The sequence below is a fragment of the Scyliorhinus canicula genome, chromosome 7, assembly GCF_902713615.1.
Source record: "Scyliorhinus canicula chromosome 7, sScyCan1.1, whole genome shotgun sequence".
Lineage (NCBI taxonomy): Eukaryota > Metazoa > Chordata > Chondrichthyes > Carcharhiniformes > Scyliorhinidae > Scyliorhinus > Scyliorhinus canicula.
The window spans coordinates 187,514,492-187,531,036 of record NC_052152.1 but is presented as its reverse complement, the minus strand read 5'-3'; the positions used below and the strand labels follow the sequence as shown (position 1 = coordinate 187,531,036).

Below are 16,545 nucleotides of genomic sequence, written 5' to 3'. Positions count from 1 at the left end.
TCTCATAGAAATTTATAAAATTCTAAGAGGACTAGACAGGGTAGATGCAGGGAAGATGTTACCAATGATGGGTGTGTCCAAAACCAGGGGTCACAGTCTGAGGATTCAGTGTAAACCATTTTGGACAGAGATAAGGAGACATTTCTTCACCCAAAGAGTGGTGAGCCTGTGGAATTCATTACCACAGGAAGTAGTTGATGCTAAAACTTTGAATATATTCAAGAGGCAGTTGGATAGAGCACTTGAAGAAAATAGGAACAAAGGCTATGGGGAGAAAGCAGGATTAGGCTATTGAGTTGGATGATCAGCCATGATCATGATGAATGGCGGAGCAGGCTCGGAGGGCCAAAAGACCTCCTCCTGCTCCTATCTTCTATGTATCTATGTATATATCATTTCAAAAAGTATTATATATGATATGCATAGCACAATAATTTATATCATGTACAGTTAGATTGTCCAATTACAGATTCAATCTTTCAGGTTTCTTTCTATGCATTGTTGATCTTCTTAACTTCACTAGAGCCGATGAATCTGCTTGACAGTCTTGCATTTCTGTAGATGTAACTGGTATGACCACATCACTGTTCGCAACTTCAGACTGTACACTGATATTTACTTCGTCCTCTGGTTGTGTTGGTTTTGAAGAATGTAAGTTTTCATAGACATCGTCCACTTGCAGTTGAGCAACAGGCTGTTTAACTTTTCGGAGTGCCCGTCGGTTTCTCCTTAGTACCTGTCCTTGCTCCGTGATTACAGTGTAAGGTCTTGAACCTATTTTCTATAATACTGTTGCACATTTTGACCAGCCATCAGGATCCTCCACTCTCACTACATCTTTTGGATTTAAAGGTTTCAGAGCCCTGGTTGACTTGTCATAGTACCTCTCCTACTTCTTCTTTTGAGATTGCAACTGATCCCTTATCTTGTCATTTACTTGCTGTTTGTTATAGCGTGGCAGAGTTGTTCATAGCTTTCGACTCATCAACAGTTCTGATGGCAAACCACAACTTAAAGGAGATGCTCGATAGCTGAGCACTGCTAGATATGGATCATATTGACTGTCCATGGATTTTTTTCAGTAGTTGTTTGACTATCTGCACACCTTTTTCCACTTTGCCATTAGACTGAGGATACAATGGACTTGACATTACATGTCCCAAGTCATAATGCTGTGCAAATGCCTTCAATTCTTTACAATTGTAACTCGGTCCATTATCACCCATAACGACCTGAGGGGTGCTATGAAGTGCAAGCATTGCTTCAATGTGCATAATAACACAAGTGGCTGACGAGCTTGACAACTATGCTACTTCAGGATAGTTTGAATAGTAGTCCACTATTAGCAAATATTCTTTACCCTCGAGGAAGAATAAGTCTATCCCAACCTTTTGCAAAGGAACTGACACAATTTTGCCCATCTCCATTGGTTCCTTTGCCTGTTGATATTGATATCATTGACAAATGATACATTTTTCCACCATTGTCCATATATCTTTATTTATTCCTGGCCAATATACAGCATCTTGGGCTCTTCTCTTGCATTTTCCGATTCCAAGGTGACCCTCATGAATCTTTTGCAGTATTTCTTTGCGCAGAGACTGTTGAATAACGATCCTCTCTTGTCTCAGTAACAACCCATTTGCTACACTTAGTTCTGATCTTATATGATGATACTTGTAACATGAAACTTTCAGCCATCCATTGTTGAGATTGTGTATCACCATTTGCAATGCTTCATCTTTCTCTGCTTCTTCAACAATCAGTCTTGGTATTGCACCTGACATTGGTAGAGTCTCTGATCATATCCAAGTGAACTTGCACATCTTCACCCATGGAATTGTCATCTAGTGCTGCTTTAGCTCTGGACAGCACATCTGCTGCTACAATGTGCTTGCCTGGTGTAGAGATCAATTCAAAGTCATACCTCGGAAGTTTCATCATCATCCATTGACAGCTAGGTGACAATGCACTGAGATTTTTCTTGACAGTGGCCACCAACGGTCTGTGATCTGTCTCTACAATGAAAGTAGGTAGACCATATACATAACTGTGGAATTTTTCTAATCCATTGACTAACCTGAGACATTTTTCTATTTGAGCATAATGAAATTCAGATTCTGTCATTGATCTGGAAGCATATGTTACTGGTTTTCAATCACTACCATTTTCCTGTTGGAGCAAAATTGCACCTAGAGCATCCTTCGATGCATCTGTTGAATTCTTGGTTTATTTGGTTGGATCAAAAAAATGTCAGAATTGGAGTTGTCATCAGAGCTGTTTTTAATGTGATCCACTCTTGTTCATGTTTGTCTATCCAAGTGAAGTTATTGACCTTTTTTAGAACTTCTCTAACACATGCTGTCTTCACTGAGAGGTTTGGAATAAATTTACCAATAAAGTTAATCAGGCCTAGTATTCTTAGGGTCTGTTGGTCGAGGCATATACATAATGGCTTGCATCTTCATGTCATCAGGCTTTATTCATTGAGCAGGCAACCTGTCTCCTTGGAACATTATTTCCTCCGCACCAAATTGACATTTGGCCTTGGTGAGGTGTAGACCATTTTTCTTGACATTCTGCAATACTCTCATTAGAATCATAGAATCATAAAATTTACAGTGCAGAAGGAGGCCATTCAGCTCATTGAGTCAGCACCAGCCCTTTGGAAGAGCACCCTACTTAAATTCATGCCTCTACCCTATCCCAGTAACCCCACCTAACCTTTGGACTCTAAGGGAAAATTAGCATGGACAATCCACCTAAACTGCACATCTGTGGACTGTGGGAGGAATCCGGAGGAAACCCACCCAGACACTGGGAGAAAGTGCAAACTCCACGTAGTCACCCGAGGCTGGAATTGAACCGGGGTCCCTGGAGCTGTGAGGCAGCAGTGCTAACCACTGTGCCGCCGTAGCCTTTCATTGAGTTCCTCTTGGGTGGAACCCCAAATGATAATGTCATTAATATATACTCGAACACCCTGAATACCTTCAACAATGTGTTCCATTTCCCTGTGGGAATGCTGAGATTATGCCAAAGGGCATACGAAAAAAACAATATCAACCAAACGGAGTATTAAACATACAATACTTGGTACTTTCTTCATCTAGGTAGGCTGCCAGAACCCTTATGAAGCATCAAGTTTGCTAAAATATGTCGCACCATACATGTCACTTGTGATCTCCTCTCTCTTAGGTATCAGACAGTGTTTCTTTTTATATTTGCATGTAGATCTTTAGGATCCATGCATATCCTGAGATCATTATTTTGTTTTTTAACACATACCATCGAATTGACCCAATCTGTCGGCTCTTCAATCTTTTTGATCACACTAAGATGCCATTCTGTCTAATTTAACTTTTAGACGGTCACGCAATGGAGCTCTTCTCGGAGGATGTATCACTGGTTGAGCATCATTTTTGACTTGAATCTTGTAGGTGAAAGGTAAAATACCAAAACCCTGAAACATTTCTGGAAAAGCCTGCACAATGGACTCCACCTATTCACTGTGTGTGCTCAGTGTACAGTCAGTGCTATACACTCTTTTAACAAGCTCCAGTGCTTCACATGCTTCAACACCTAGCAGCCAGATCTTTAGCTACTATGGAGAATTTGACTTTGTGAACTTTATCTTTTACATGCCTAATGTGTTAATTTTCTGACAATTATAGTCATTCAAGAAAACTGGCTTGTCTAATATTCTGGGTTTAATTTCACAGCTTCAATATCACCAACGCTGATGAGGTTTGCTCTTGCTCCAGTGTCTAATTTAACATTGATGAGTGATTTATTTATTAACAAAGGAACTGTCCAGTTATCTTTGTTACTATTGAAATAGCATTTTTATAACATTTGTTTCTATAGGCGACATTTTCCTCTGTTTGGCTTCGTTGGCCCTGTCTTCATTTGAGACTACATCGATGACAAATGTGGCCGCTAAGCTACTATCACCAATAGTATTGACGGACGTTTCTAGATAAATTTTTTAGTTTGTAAAACATTGTTTGGCAAAATGGTTTTTACCTTTGCATTTTGTGCAAATTTTTGTACAAAATTGTGCAATATGCTGGACATTGCCTCGGTAGGCGTCTGTTTCCACATCTTTTACACGTAATGGCTGCTTCTGTGCTTAAACTGGCCAACACTGTTGAGACCACGTTTTATTTTCAAGTATGTCACAGCATCAATGGCATTGGCATCGGTCCAAATTTCCATGGCAAAACTCTGTGCATTCAATCTGTCTATATAATGCGCAGCTAGCTCACTGGCATGGCAAATATTAATCGCATCTTCTAACTGAAGCTCATTCTCCCGTATGAGATGTTCACGCGCCTTATTATTATTAATTCCGTAGACAATCTGATCTCGAAAAATTGAGAATTTCAACATCGGGAAGTTACAAGTTTGTGCTTTCAACTTGAGGTCGATACGAAAGCTATCAAAGGTCTCGTCCGTTTTCTGCGCGTGCATTCTAAATATGCACTGCTCAAACGTTTTGTTCCTTTTCAGAGTACAATGCTCATCAAATCTCTTGATGTCACCGAAGCTTTTACCATATTCCCACCTATTCAAAAATAAATGTGTTGTAAATCTCGATCACCAGGGGGCCTGCTAGTTAACAATAATGCTGTGACAATGATTGAATCGGCGTACTCGTCAAATTCATTATTGCACAACAAACTGTGGGTTGGAAACTAATACTAACAAACTGGAACAATCACAAACACAACTAAATATGTTGACTTCTCCGACAGACTCCTCACATGATATAACTGCCACCTAGTTGTCGGAGGTCAAACATATATACATGTAGGGGCAGCACAGTGGCGCAGTGGGTTAGCACTGCGGCCTCATGGCGCCGAGGTCCCAGTTTCGATCCTGGTTCTGGGTCATTGTCCGTGTGGAGTTTGCACATTCTCCCCATGTTTGCGTGGGTATCGCTCCCACAACCCAAAAATGTGCAAGCTAGGTGGATTGGCCACGCTAAATTTCCCCTTAATTGGAAAAAATGATTGGGTACTCTAATTTTTTTTAAAAACCATGTTTACATGTACAATTGCTTATGCATATCACTACAACCGGTAAACCTAATTGCAGTACTTCAACATTTTCTTAAATAAACATTACAGATCAGCTTTGTACAATCCCGACCTTTCCTGTATACCACATACGATTTCACTGACCGAGATCCACAATTAGCCCGTTAAGCACAGCCTTTGTTCGCAGGCCACAAGGCCGTTCAAACCTAACACAGCAATTTGAAAAAACAACTCCAAATGTGTTTGAAAACATAAAAATGGAGGCAAACACAAGAGTGGGCCAAACCTGTCTGCTTTGGGCGAAACACTGGCCAGGCTGAAAGATTTTCTTACGCTGAACCAAACACAAACAAAGATATTGCCTGGGGATGAGGCCACACTCAGGATTCACATGGAGAATCCAAAGAAATATACACTGGAACAAAAATGATCTTTGGAGGTCTCAAGAAGAGTGTGGGAAGACTTGATAGCGTATCTCAAATCTGTCACTGCCAAATAACTTGACTCAAATTAAACTGAGCATTATTCCAGTTTGGTTTTATTTTCTCAGGACTGAAAACAATCAGACTTGTCGTTGAAAACAGTTATATTTGTTCCTCCTAATGCAGAGTAGGAAAAATCAGTCCAGATGTTCGCTATGACGGAGAGGCTCTCCATTGTGCCGAAAATAACGTAAATGCCTAAAAAAAAATTCCCAATCTGTTTCAGGCAGTTTACAGAGGCAGGTGGCCATTCAAATCACCAGCTGCCTCCATTGAAGTGGGTCTTTGATAGGCCAAGAGTGTGAACCCCGAAGTGTGCAGATTAGACTAGGTAAGAACCTAAGACCATAAGGCATAGGAGCAGAATTGCGCCACTCAACCCATCAAGTCTGCTCCGCCATTCAATCATGGCTGATATTTTTCTGATCCCCATTCTCCTGCTTCTCCCCATAACCCAGGTCTGAGCTTTGTGGATTCATTTGGGTAGCCAAGGAGAGGTAAGGTTCCCCTTAGGATCTGGTCCCAGAACAGCTTTGAGGGAAGGTCAGGTGTTGTTTGTAAGTTTTAAAAGTAGGCATACTTTGTGCTTAAAAAGTGCATAAACCCATTTCCCCCCGTCAAGCTCATTGGGACTGTCAACAGACCTGTCAAAATCAATTGGCAAACATGTCAGAAGCACCTGTCAAAGTGGGCTGCCAAGCTGTCAGGCCATTTAAGTGTCCAGCCTTTAAACCTTTGAAAAACAATGGGTGGGATTTTCAGCCCCCCCCCCCCCCCCCCCCCCCCTCCACCCCCCACGGCGTGTATTCCAGCAGCACAAGTGGCTCGCCATTGGCCTTTGGTGCGATCATCCATTCTTGCCAATGTCTACGCCATTTTGCGGGGCTCACCTGCCCCAGTGCCGGGGAATCCACCGCATGGTTTTTCCATAGGTGGGACTGGAAGATCCTGCCGCAGGAAGGGCCGGAAAATCCAACATGATATCTGGAATGTTGAAAAAGTGATTGCTTACTATTCTGCTCTCTGCTTACTGACATAACCCAACGGTTTTCCATGCCTGAATTAGTGCTGCATGACTTCACAATCATCTACTTTCACAGTTGGGTGCCTTCCATTTCACAAATTGATTGACAGCTACAAGTGGTTATATACACTCTTTGATGTGGGATTATAAATTTCTTATTATAAGGAGTTGTGCACTTGAATAGAATGTTTGTTATTAAGCGTTATTTAGTGAAGGAATGCAAATATAAATGGTGTGTTTTATGGGTTTTTGAAAATTGTTTTTTGAGCTTTTTTCAGTATAGTGAAGTATACAGTAGACTCTCCGAATTTTATTTCCGAGAACATTGTTTTATCTCATCTCTGCATGAGTTTTTGGCAGCACAGTGGCGCAGTGGTTATCACTGCTGCCTCATGGCGCTGAGGTCCCAGGTTTCATCCCGGCCCTGGGTCACTGTCCTTGTGGAGTTTGCACATTCTCCCCGTGTCTGCGTGGGTTTCACCCTCACAACCCAAAGATGTGCAGAGTAGATGGATTGGCCACACTAATTGCCCCTTAATTGGAAAAAGTGAATTGGATACTCTAAATTTTAAAAAGAAATCTCTGCATGAGTTCCGAGGTATGCCCATGGTGTATAGTGGGTGAATTGCCATGGGAGGTGTAAGGGCAAAGGGTACTGGGTGAAAGACATATGTTGGCACTAAGCATAAGATCTGTAAAGGTTATGGCGTGGTAGAGGGTCATAGGTTGTTACAGGGGATGTAAAGTGCCACGGGATTGGATACAGGGCATGAGGTGGCATGGGTTTTGTATGGATGGGGCATGTGGAGTGTGAGCACGTGAGTGCTAGAGGGATGTTTTATAATTTAATTTTTATTTATGGACACAATTCTGGAGCCCTGAGGCAAACCTTCCACCTATCCCGCCTCCGCACCTGGCAGCCTTTTCACTTCTTCTGGGGTCAGTTTCCCCAACTACTATTCCAGCCCACCCATCCCCAGAACGAAAATAAAATGGCGGGGCAGCCGTTTTTAAAGGTTGGGTTTGTGTAGGTGGCCATTTTCTTCACTCTGTGCACCCAACCCGGGAGCAAAAACCTGGGCCATGCTGATCAAATGAAAAATAGTGGTCCGGGATGTACTTTCAGTGCCGTTTTCGCAGAAATATTGTTTTTCGCAACGAATGCACTACATTTTGTGAAATCAGTTTTTGATAATGGGCTGTTGAAACCAGGCAATCACAACCCAACTCTTCTGACAATCCTTTTACACTTTTCAAGTAGCTAAGCGGCCATTTACTTGGGTAAAATTAAAGACATACACAGTGATCCAGGTTGTGCACAATAGCTGCATTTCAGGATTTATAGCCGAAAGCAACTTGAAAATATAAAGACAGGAGAAAATTGCTTTGCAAAAAATTTACATTTGTACATTACCAGGGATAAATACAATAATCTGAAGGGAAACAATTCCTAGCATCTACCCATAAATCCATGTCTTATGTGAATAATGTAACTTTCTATAATTTAATAATATCCTTTATGGTTATCGATGGGCCTGCTTCTTACATAGCCTTTTAAAAGAAAACTTATTACCATATTGTTGTGCCAGGAGAATATTTAAACATCATCAATGTAAATGACTCTGTTCTGTCGTGAATTCCTGTCACTCAGAATTAGCACAGTGCTGGTTTCCTACAAAGCATTTTTTCTGAAGGGCCGCCCCTCTTCATAATTGAAGTTGTGTTTCGATTTTAACTGGGCACAGTTTGTGGTCTGGAAATGTATTTTTCAGTTCAAATGTCACCCAATCAGAGATTTTTCTTCTTCAAATATGTTATTAAATTCCTGGGCCTAATATCAAGGCTGAGCCTCCACTCGTTCCGGGTACGAACCTGGGTAAAATCACATGACTGGACATTGCCTTCCAATGTCGATAGGTCCACAAGATTGGCTACCAGATCATCAAGCTGGGGTACCCACAATCGGGAGGAGGAAAGTGAAATTGTTCACAGAGACGGCCCCTGATTTCCTAGAGGACACGATGGAATATTCTTGCCCCTCATGGCCCCTCAAGGAAACCGAGGCATTTTCACAAACTTACCTCTCCTGTACCTGATCCATTTCTATGCTGGGTAGGCCTGGCAGGAAACTGACAGAAGTATTGCAATTCAGCCTGAAAACATTGTTGGGTATTTGTACTCTATGCTAAACCCCAGAGTAAAAGAATACTTAAAAAAAAACATTTAGAGTACCCAATTAATTTTTTCCAATTAAGGGGCAATTTAGCGTGGCCAATCCACCTACCCTGCACATCTTTGGGTTGTGGGGCGAAACCCACGCAAACACAGAGAGAATGTACAAACTCCACACGGACAGTGACCCAGAGCCAGGATCGAACCTGGGGCCTCGGCGCCGTGAGACAGCAATGCTAACAACTGCGCCACCGTGCTGCCCAGAGTAAAAAATATTTGTCAGGTATAACCTTATTTGCAAAAAGGGAAATCACTCATTTACAATGCAAACCAGCAAGGTTTATTGAACGACAGAGGATTAATACTTAACATTCCATGAGTCCAGGCATGGCACAATATATTGTGTTTCCATGGATACCAGAACTTCTAGGGTCTTTCCTTCTTCTTTGTTCCTTGCTCTTGATTCTTGATTCATGACATCCTTCAGAGATTTTAACTTAGTCAACTCAACTCTAGCATACATGCAAACCCCTTTGCAGCTTTAAGACTTCTAATCCTGTTTCTCATCCACCTTAATTGCTGTGATTGCATGTTTCACAGATTCTTGCTGAATGCTTTTCTCTCTCTCCTTTCTCAAGTTGAAAGCAGCTTCCTGACAAAGGATGGGATTTTCCAGCTGTTCCCGTGGGCGGGACCTTCCGGTTCCACCAACAGTGACCCCCACCCCCCCACGGGTTCCCTGGTGATGGAGGGTGTGAACAACGGGAAACCCGCCTCCGTTCCCGCAAAATATGCCGGGGTGGGGGGAGGGGCCAGAAAATCCCATCCAAAGACTTCACCTTTTCTTAAGGCAACGAGTTAAGCCCCGATATTGGATTTTAATACTGGGTTCTTACGACAGTCCCCAACCTGGAGACAAAAACGTTAGTCACTTCTGGATTATTACAGAAATCCTCAGCCTATGACAATTCAGTCACTTTTGGATTCTTACAGCAATCCCCAACCTATGACAGTTGCCCATCCACTGCCAATGTCCTCCTGAAATCCTAATTTCTCAGCAAGTGCCCTACTACTAAATCCGAAAATTCTCTCCCAAGAAGAGCCCCCTTTTCAAGTGTCATGAAACAAATTTTATCCCCTGGAAAGAGCAAAGATTTCTTTTTGATGGTAGCTTTTGCAACATTCAGCCCATGTGCTCCTGTGCCAACACGACTAATAACGTCTGCAATTATTGGCCAACAGGAAGAGTGCTTCCCGAGAACAAACTAATTTAAACTTGCACCCTTTACTCACAATTGTATTACTTAGGCTATCCTTGTGGCCAATCAGCATTGCAGTTTTGGCTTCTGCTAATGCTAGATTCACTGGAGCCCAAATGTACAAATGCGCTTTAACTGTTCTTTCTTAAAGCTACAGTTTGGTATTATGGCACTTAAAAAAGATCTCAACTTTAAGACTTAATAACATGTCAACAATGCATTCAAATGATGGCTTTTCGTTACTAAGATTGTGCACAGTACAGTTTGATAGCTTACAAAAATAAGTCAAGTGAGGTGATATACACATGCCAAAAAGCATCATAACTGGCCCCGAACCTCATTAACAAACATTAGCAAAGTATCGCTGGCTAACCACCGGAAATCTCCATCCTCGTTTGCGATTGGGATTCTCTGGTGCCACTTGCAGCGGGTCCCACCACGGGCCAGATTCTTAGATATTGCAAAGAAGCCAATACTCAAGATAGTTGGTAAAGTCCAATAAAAAGTCTGCTACTGTTTTTATTTGGTTTTTGTTTCCTGTTTACTCACATCTCTTTTTTTGTTAAATTCATCAGGTAGAATAAACTATGCCCTGAGATCTCATATTTGGGACTATAGTAAGTAAATAATGACTTCAGCTATGTCAGGAGAATAAGTACTATGTTTCAACTGTTGTGAATGTTACATCTCAGATCAATGCAGAGATGACAACAGTTTTTAAGTGGCAACAGATTTTAATCACAGCGCTTAAAAACTTTGGAGACGGGACGTTGCACTAAAATGTGCATCAGGACCCTTTGCAAGTCCTGATGCACTAACCCACATGGGAATTCTCTTGGAACTTAACTTTCAACTTCTAATGTGCAATTCCCCTGCTCTCTGGGACCCTCTGCAAATGCTTCATGACTCTGAGCTGGAATTAGAGACTTTGGACAGTTCCGCGGTTACTTACTAAGAAATATTAAACATGTTAAAACCTAACATCTGGGTAACTGCACAGCTGATACTACCCCCACCCACACCCATCAACCCCCGACCCTCGTCTACCTCCCTAACCATCCTCCAGACAGAATCTGACGACCCCGACCATCCAACTGCCACCCTAACACCGCCCCCAACCTGATTCGATGACCTCACAACCACCTAACAACACCCCCCCCCCCCCCCCACTGGCATGACTTAAATAACCCCCCCCCCAAACCATCTGACTACCTCCTGACCATCTGACCCCAACCAACTAATAATACTATTTTTTATTAGTGTCACAAGTAGGCTTACATTAACACTGCAATGAAGTTACTGTGAAAATCCCCGAGTCGCCACATTACGGCACCTGTTCGGGTACACTGAGGGAGAATTCACATTGTCCAATTCACCTAACAAGCATGCCTTTCTGGACTTGTGGAAGGAAACCGGAGCACCCGGAGGAAACCCGACCAGTCCCCACTACTTCTCCCAACCACCTGATGACTCCCGTCCATCCATGAACATCCGACTAAAACCCCCCGTGGATTTGATCCGACTACCTCAAGACCACCTGACTATGCCGCAAGCACACAATTGTGCTCCCCATCCCCCTGCCAGGACCCTAACTACCCCTATCGATCCATCATGACTATCTGACCACCCAAATATCCCACCAATCTGACCCAACTGCCCCATCGGCCAGTCCCAATGAGCACCCAACTTACTCGACCCAACTTAACTTCCCCCGATCCAAACCGACCACCGTACCAACCACCCGACTACCCCTGATCTGACTACCATCTCACCACCTAACATCTCGCCCACCTGCTGCTCATCCACCTGTCACCACAACCACCTCTCACCCCACCTCCTGACCCACCTCGCCCACCCATCTGCCTCACCCAATTACCCACCCACCTACTTACCTCACCCACCCAACGTAAATCATCCTAACCTTTCATTCATCATCCATTCACCCTTTCACTAACATTCAAACTGGACATGTAGTCTTATACTATAGCGAGTGCCATAAAATAGGGGACATGCTCTGTCTCTCTTACCACTCCCCCCCCCCCCCCCCCCCCGCACCCCCCACCACCGCACCCCATACTCTGCTCCACTGTGACAGCACTCTCTGAGAGACAGTGCATTTCACATTTCTGGGAAAGCCAGGCTCAGAAGGTGCCAGAGGAAAAGTGGTGCAAGCCGGAATTTACAAATGTAGCGGCAACCAATACAATGGTTGCCGTTTCTTGGTAGATGCCAGTGGATTCCAGCTCTGGATTCCAGCTCTCTATGCAGCTTGTTTACTTCTGCTTGAGCCCACGCCTGGACATAACAAATCGAGCAGCATGTAAACATACTGACATTGTCAAACACAGAACAATTGAAACTGCAGTAAAATACTGCTGATGCTGCAGTAAAACAATGGGCTCGAACTATCAAAATGGCAACAGAGTCCTGTGGAGCGAGATTAGCCACGTGTTTCCCGGCGCTCAGAATGCTAAGAAAAATTCCTCTATCCAATGCCCATCTGGGTAGATCGAGGGGCTCGGGGGGGGGGGGGGGGGGGGGGGGGAACTCCCCGACGAGGCCGCACTTAGCCCCATTTTCTGCACCGAGAAACTCTGCTCACCAACACGACCGCCAAACTCTCCCCGAGCCCCAGCTCACTACAGAGCGGTACCCCGGACCTACCGCACCCCCACACTCACGCAGGGCACATCCTGGCCCAATCGCCCCTGGGACAAAAATGGCAGCTTGGCACTGCCAGCCTGGCAGTGCCCCGAGCAGCACCAATTGGGCACCTTGGCAGTGCCAGGCTGGCATCCAGGGTACCTCCAGGCCCAGAGGCCAAGCACCTGGGAGCCTCCAATCCCCTGGGATACCCCATGAGTGCCATACCATCTGGTCCCCGTTTGTGAGGACCAGCACTGAACGGCACTCGCCCGAGGTCTCAAAGGTGAGGGGGTTCGATCCCACACCTTGGTTAGATCTCGGAAGTGCACATTAGAGTGAGACTATCCACACACATTGGGCGGGATTCACATTGCAACGCCTCAGAAGTCTGCAAGAGTGACCCTTTTATCATTTCCCTTCTCCACTTTGCTCCCACTCTGTGCCTTCCTGCCCTTGGCCTGCTGCAATGTTCCAATGAAGCAAGAGGCGCAGCACCTAATTTTGTGATGAGGCACTCGGCAGCCTTCTGGACGCAACATTGAGTTCCACAATTTCACATTATAACTTCTACCTCCATTTTATTTCCTGTGCTTTTGTTTCTGGCTTTTATTTTTCTCATTTCTTACTTCAGTCTTTTGCTTTCCGACAGCTGTCATTCACATTTCCTTCTGGACACATCTTTTGGTGTGAATTTTACAAAAGACGGAGGTGTGTGGGATCCCTCCCGCCAGCGTAAAAATCAGGGGCAATCCCATCTCCCACTTTGCCAGTTCGCTGTGCAATCATTTTAACAGCTGTTAAATGGTTTGGGGCTAACCGTCGCCCCCATCTTGGGGGGGGGGGGGGGGGGGAGGACCTGCAACTGAGAGCTGACGGCCAATCCAATAGCTGACAGCTCTTTGGCCCCAGTAGTGCCAGCAGAAGCAGTGCCCAAAGCAACCAGTCCCGAAGAAGGCATGCTGCGATGGAACCCGGACATTAAGGAAAGACTGGGCTTCACCAGGGCCAGGCTAGCAGGCCCTGGTGAGGGTGGCAAGGAAGGTGGAAAGGGCAGTGGAGGAGGAGAAACAGGGTGGTGGGAAGACCTTGAAGTGGAGCAGAGGGAGGGGCTCCGATGGTCATAGGGAGGCCTAGACAGGAAGCACCCCTCCTGCTGGTTACCAACCTAATAGACCATGTAATCCACTCCACTTTAATCCACTTTAGGGGCTGGTTTAGCTCACTTGGCTAAATCGCTGGCTTTTAAAGCAGACCAAGCAGGCCAGCAGCACGGTTCGATTCCCGTAGCAGCCTCCCCGGCCAGGCGCCGGAATGTGGCGACTAGGAGCTTTTCACAGTAACTTCATTGAAGCCTACTCGTGACAATAAGCGATTTTCATTTCATTTCCTGCTCCTAAAACCTGTGTTCTTCCACCATGAGCAAAAACCCCAGTGGCAGTAGGAGCAGGCTCATTAGTGACCCTTCGGTAGCTATTTAAGGACCTTAATTAGTCCATGGATGGATGGGCCTCCCACCGTTGTTAAAATTATGGGGAGGTGGGTGGCAGAGATGGTCACGTCGGCATCAGGAGTGGCAGCCATGGCATGCAACCCATTTTACAACTGCTCCCCACCACCACCTTCCAACTCAGACAGCTGAAAAATCCAGTGCTTCCCTAACTCTACCCATCAACACTCCCTTTGGCTTTTGTCCCTTGAAATATTTTCTCATTTAATTTCTACAACACTCCACCACATTACAAAATTTCCCTTTTTCTCTCATTCCTAACACCCTCACCGCTCCCCCCCCCCCCTCATTCCCTCCCACAACCCACCCTCCCCCCAACATCCACTGCTTCCACTTGCTCAAAACCTATCACGTTTCTATTTCCCCTCAGCTCTGAAGAAAGATCATTGACCTGAAACGTTAACCCCTGTTTCTCTCTCCACAGATGCTGCCTGACCTGATGAGTATTTACAGAATTTTCTGTTTTTATTTAACCACTGTACTTCCCTGGATCTTGGGCGACATCATTATGTTGTTGATGTGAAAGGGACGAAAATATGTGTGATTCAAATCAGGTGAAAAATAGAGATGTCATCAAGACAGCACTCAACCTGAAATACACAATCAAAATAAGGCCAGAAAATCAGAAATGAGAATATAATCTGGAAGCATCTCTCTCTGTCCCTCAGGTGCATGCATGCAGTCACGTTCACTGGATACACTTGCATGGACACACATGTACATGTGCACATACACGTATATTATGAATATAAATGTACAACATGCATGAAAATATACACTCACATGAGTAAGATTGAGTTTGCAATCTGAAGATCCCAGATCTTAGGTTGTGTAATTAAAATGAAGAGGAGTGTCAGTGATTCACTGAAATTCATTCACTATGATTGTTGCTGCCCACTGGGAGTAGCAGACCAGCCAAAATCAGCCCTAATGTGTGAAAGGTATATAGGTAGATAGCACCAGGCCCTAAAGCAAAGGTAGTTATTGGTGTGTGACAGATGTTACATTCTGCACCATAACCCCAATCTAATACGCCTTCCAACATAAATTTAAAAATATGTAAAATTGTATGTCCATTTCTTAAAATGCAACTTTCAATGTTGAGTCAGTCTGCTCCATACCGACGTTAATATTTAATGAATCAGAGAAAGTGGCATGTAAAGAGTTCCTAAATGATTGGTCAGATTTTAACATGCAACAGTATCGCTCAGATACGCAGATTGCACATTGTACCAAACAAATAACAGCCTGAAGGTAGTCACGCCATTAAATAACACCCTTACTCCTTCTGGGGGATGGTGATATAAATGATATTAGTGCATATTATTTAACAATTTTTACAAATGGTGAAATGACATTCGTACGGACATATGAATTCAGAGCGGGCCCTCGAGCCTGCTTCGCCATTCAATAATATCATGGCTGATCTGATTGTAACTTGAACCCCACACTCCCCCTCCCCCCCCCCCCCCCCCCCCCCCCACCCCACAATAGCCTTTCACCCTCCTTGCTTTTCAAGAATCTATCAAGCTCTGCCTCAAAAAATATTCAAAGATTCCGCTTCCACTGCCTTTTGAGAAGGAGAGTTCCAGAGAGAGAAAATTTCTCCTCATCTCCGTTTTAAATGAGCGACCCCATTATTTTTAAACAGTGACCCCCTAGTTCTAGATTCTCTGACAAGAAGAAACATTCACTCCACATTCACCCTGTCAATGCCCCTCAGCTTCTTAAAGGTGTTGATCAAGCCGCCTCGTATTCTTCTAAACTTTAGTAGGTACAAATCTTACATCTCCATCCTTTCCTCAGTAGACAACTTGCTGACTCCTGGTAATAATCTAGTAAACCTTCTTTAAGCTGTTTTTAATGCATTTACATCTTTCCTTAGATAATGAGACCAGTACTGCACACAGATGTGGTCTCACCAATACCATGTACAACTGAAGCATAACCTCCCTCCTTTCGTAATCAATTCCCCCTCACAATAAACGGTAACATTCAATCAGCCTTCCCAATTACTTTCTGGACCTGTAACCGAGCCTTTTGTGATTCATGCACTTGGGAACCTGGATCCCTCTGCGCCTCAGAGCTCTGCAGTCTCTTGCCATTTTGACAATTATCTTTTTCGTTCTTCTTGCCAAAATGGACAATTTCACATTTTCCCACAATATACTCCATTTGCCAGATTTTTTTCCCACTCACTTAACCTATCCACGTCCTTTTGTGGCCTCTTTGTGTCCTCTTCACAATTGATTTTCCTATCTATCTTTGTGTCATCTGCAAATTTAGCAACCGTACCTTCAATCGCTTCATCAAAGTCATTTGTATAAAATATAAAAAGTTGAGGCCCCAGCACTGATCCCTGTGGCACACCACTCGTCACATCCTGCCAACCAGAAAAAGACGCATTGATGCC

General features: G+C 44.1%; 1 protein-coding gene across 2 annotated transcripts in view; it reads left to right on the top strand.

The window, feature by feature from the left end:
* The window catches only part of ntsr1 (neurotensin receptor 1 (high affinity)), a 107,398-nt gene extending 91,823 nt beyond the window's left edge, over positions 1-15,575 (top strand). For both annotated transcript variants that reach the window (XM_038803498.1, XM_038803497.1), the window contains 2 exons: positions 10,555-10,596; positions 14,557-15,575. In XM_038803498.1, coding sequence (XP_038659426.1) covers positions 10,555-10,558 — 4 coding nt within the window. In that variant the 3' untranslated portion in view covers positions 10,559-10,596; positions 14,557-15,575. The remainder of the gene's footprint in view (positions 1-10,554; positions 10,597-14,556) is intronic.
* The last annotated feature ends 970 nt before the right edge of the window (positions 15,576-16,545 follow it).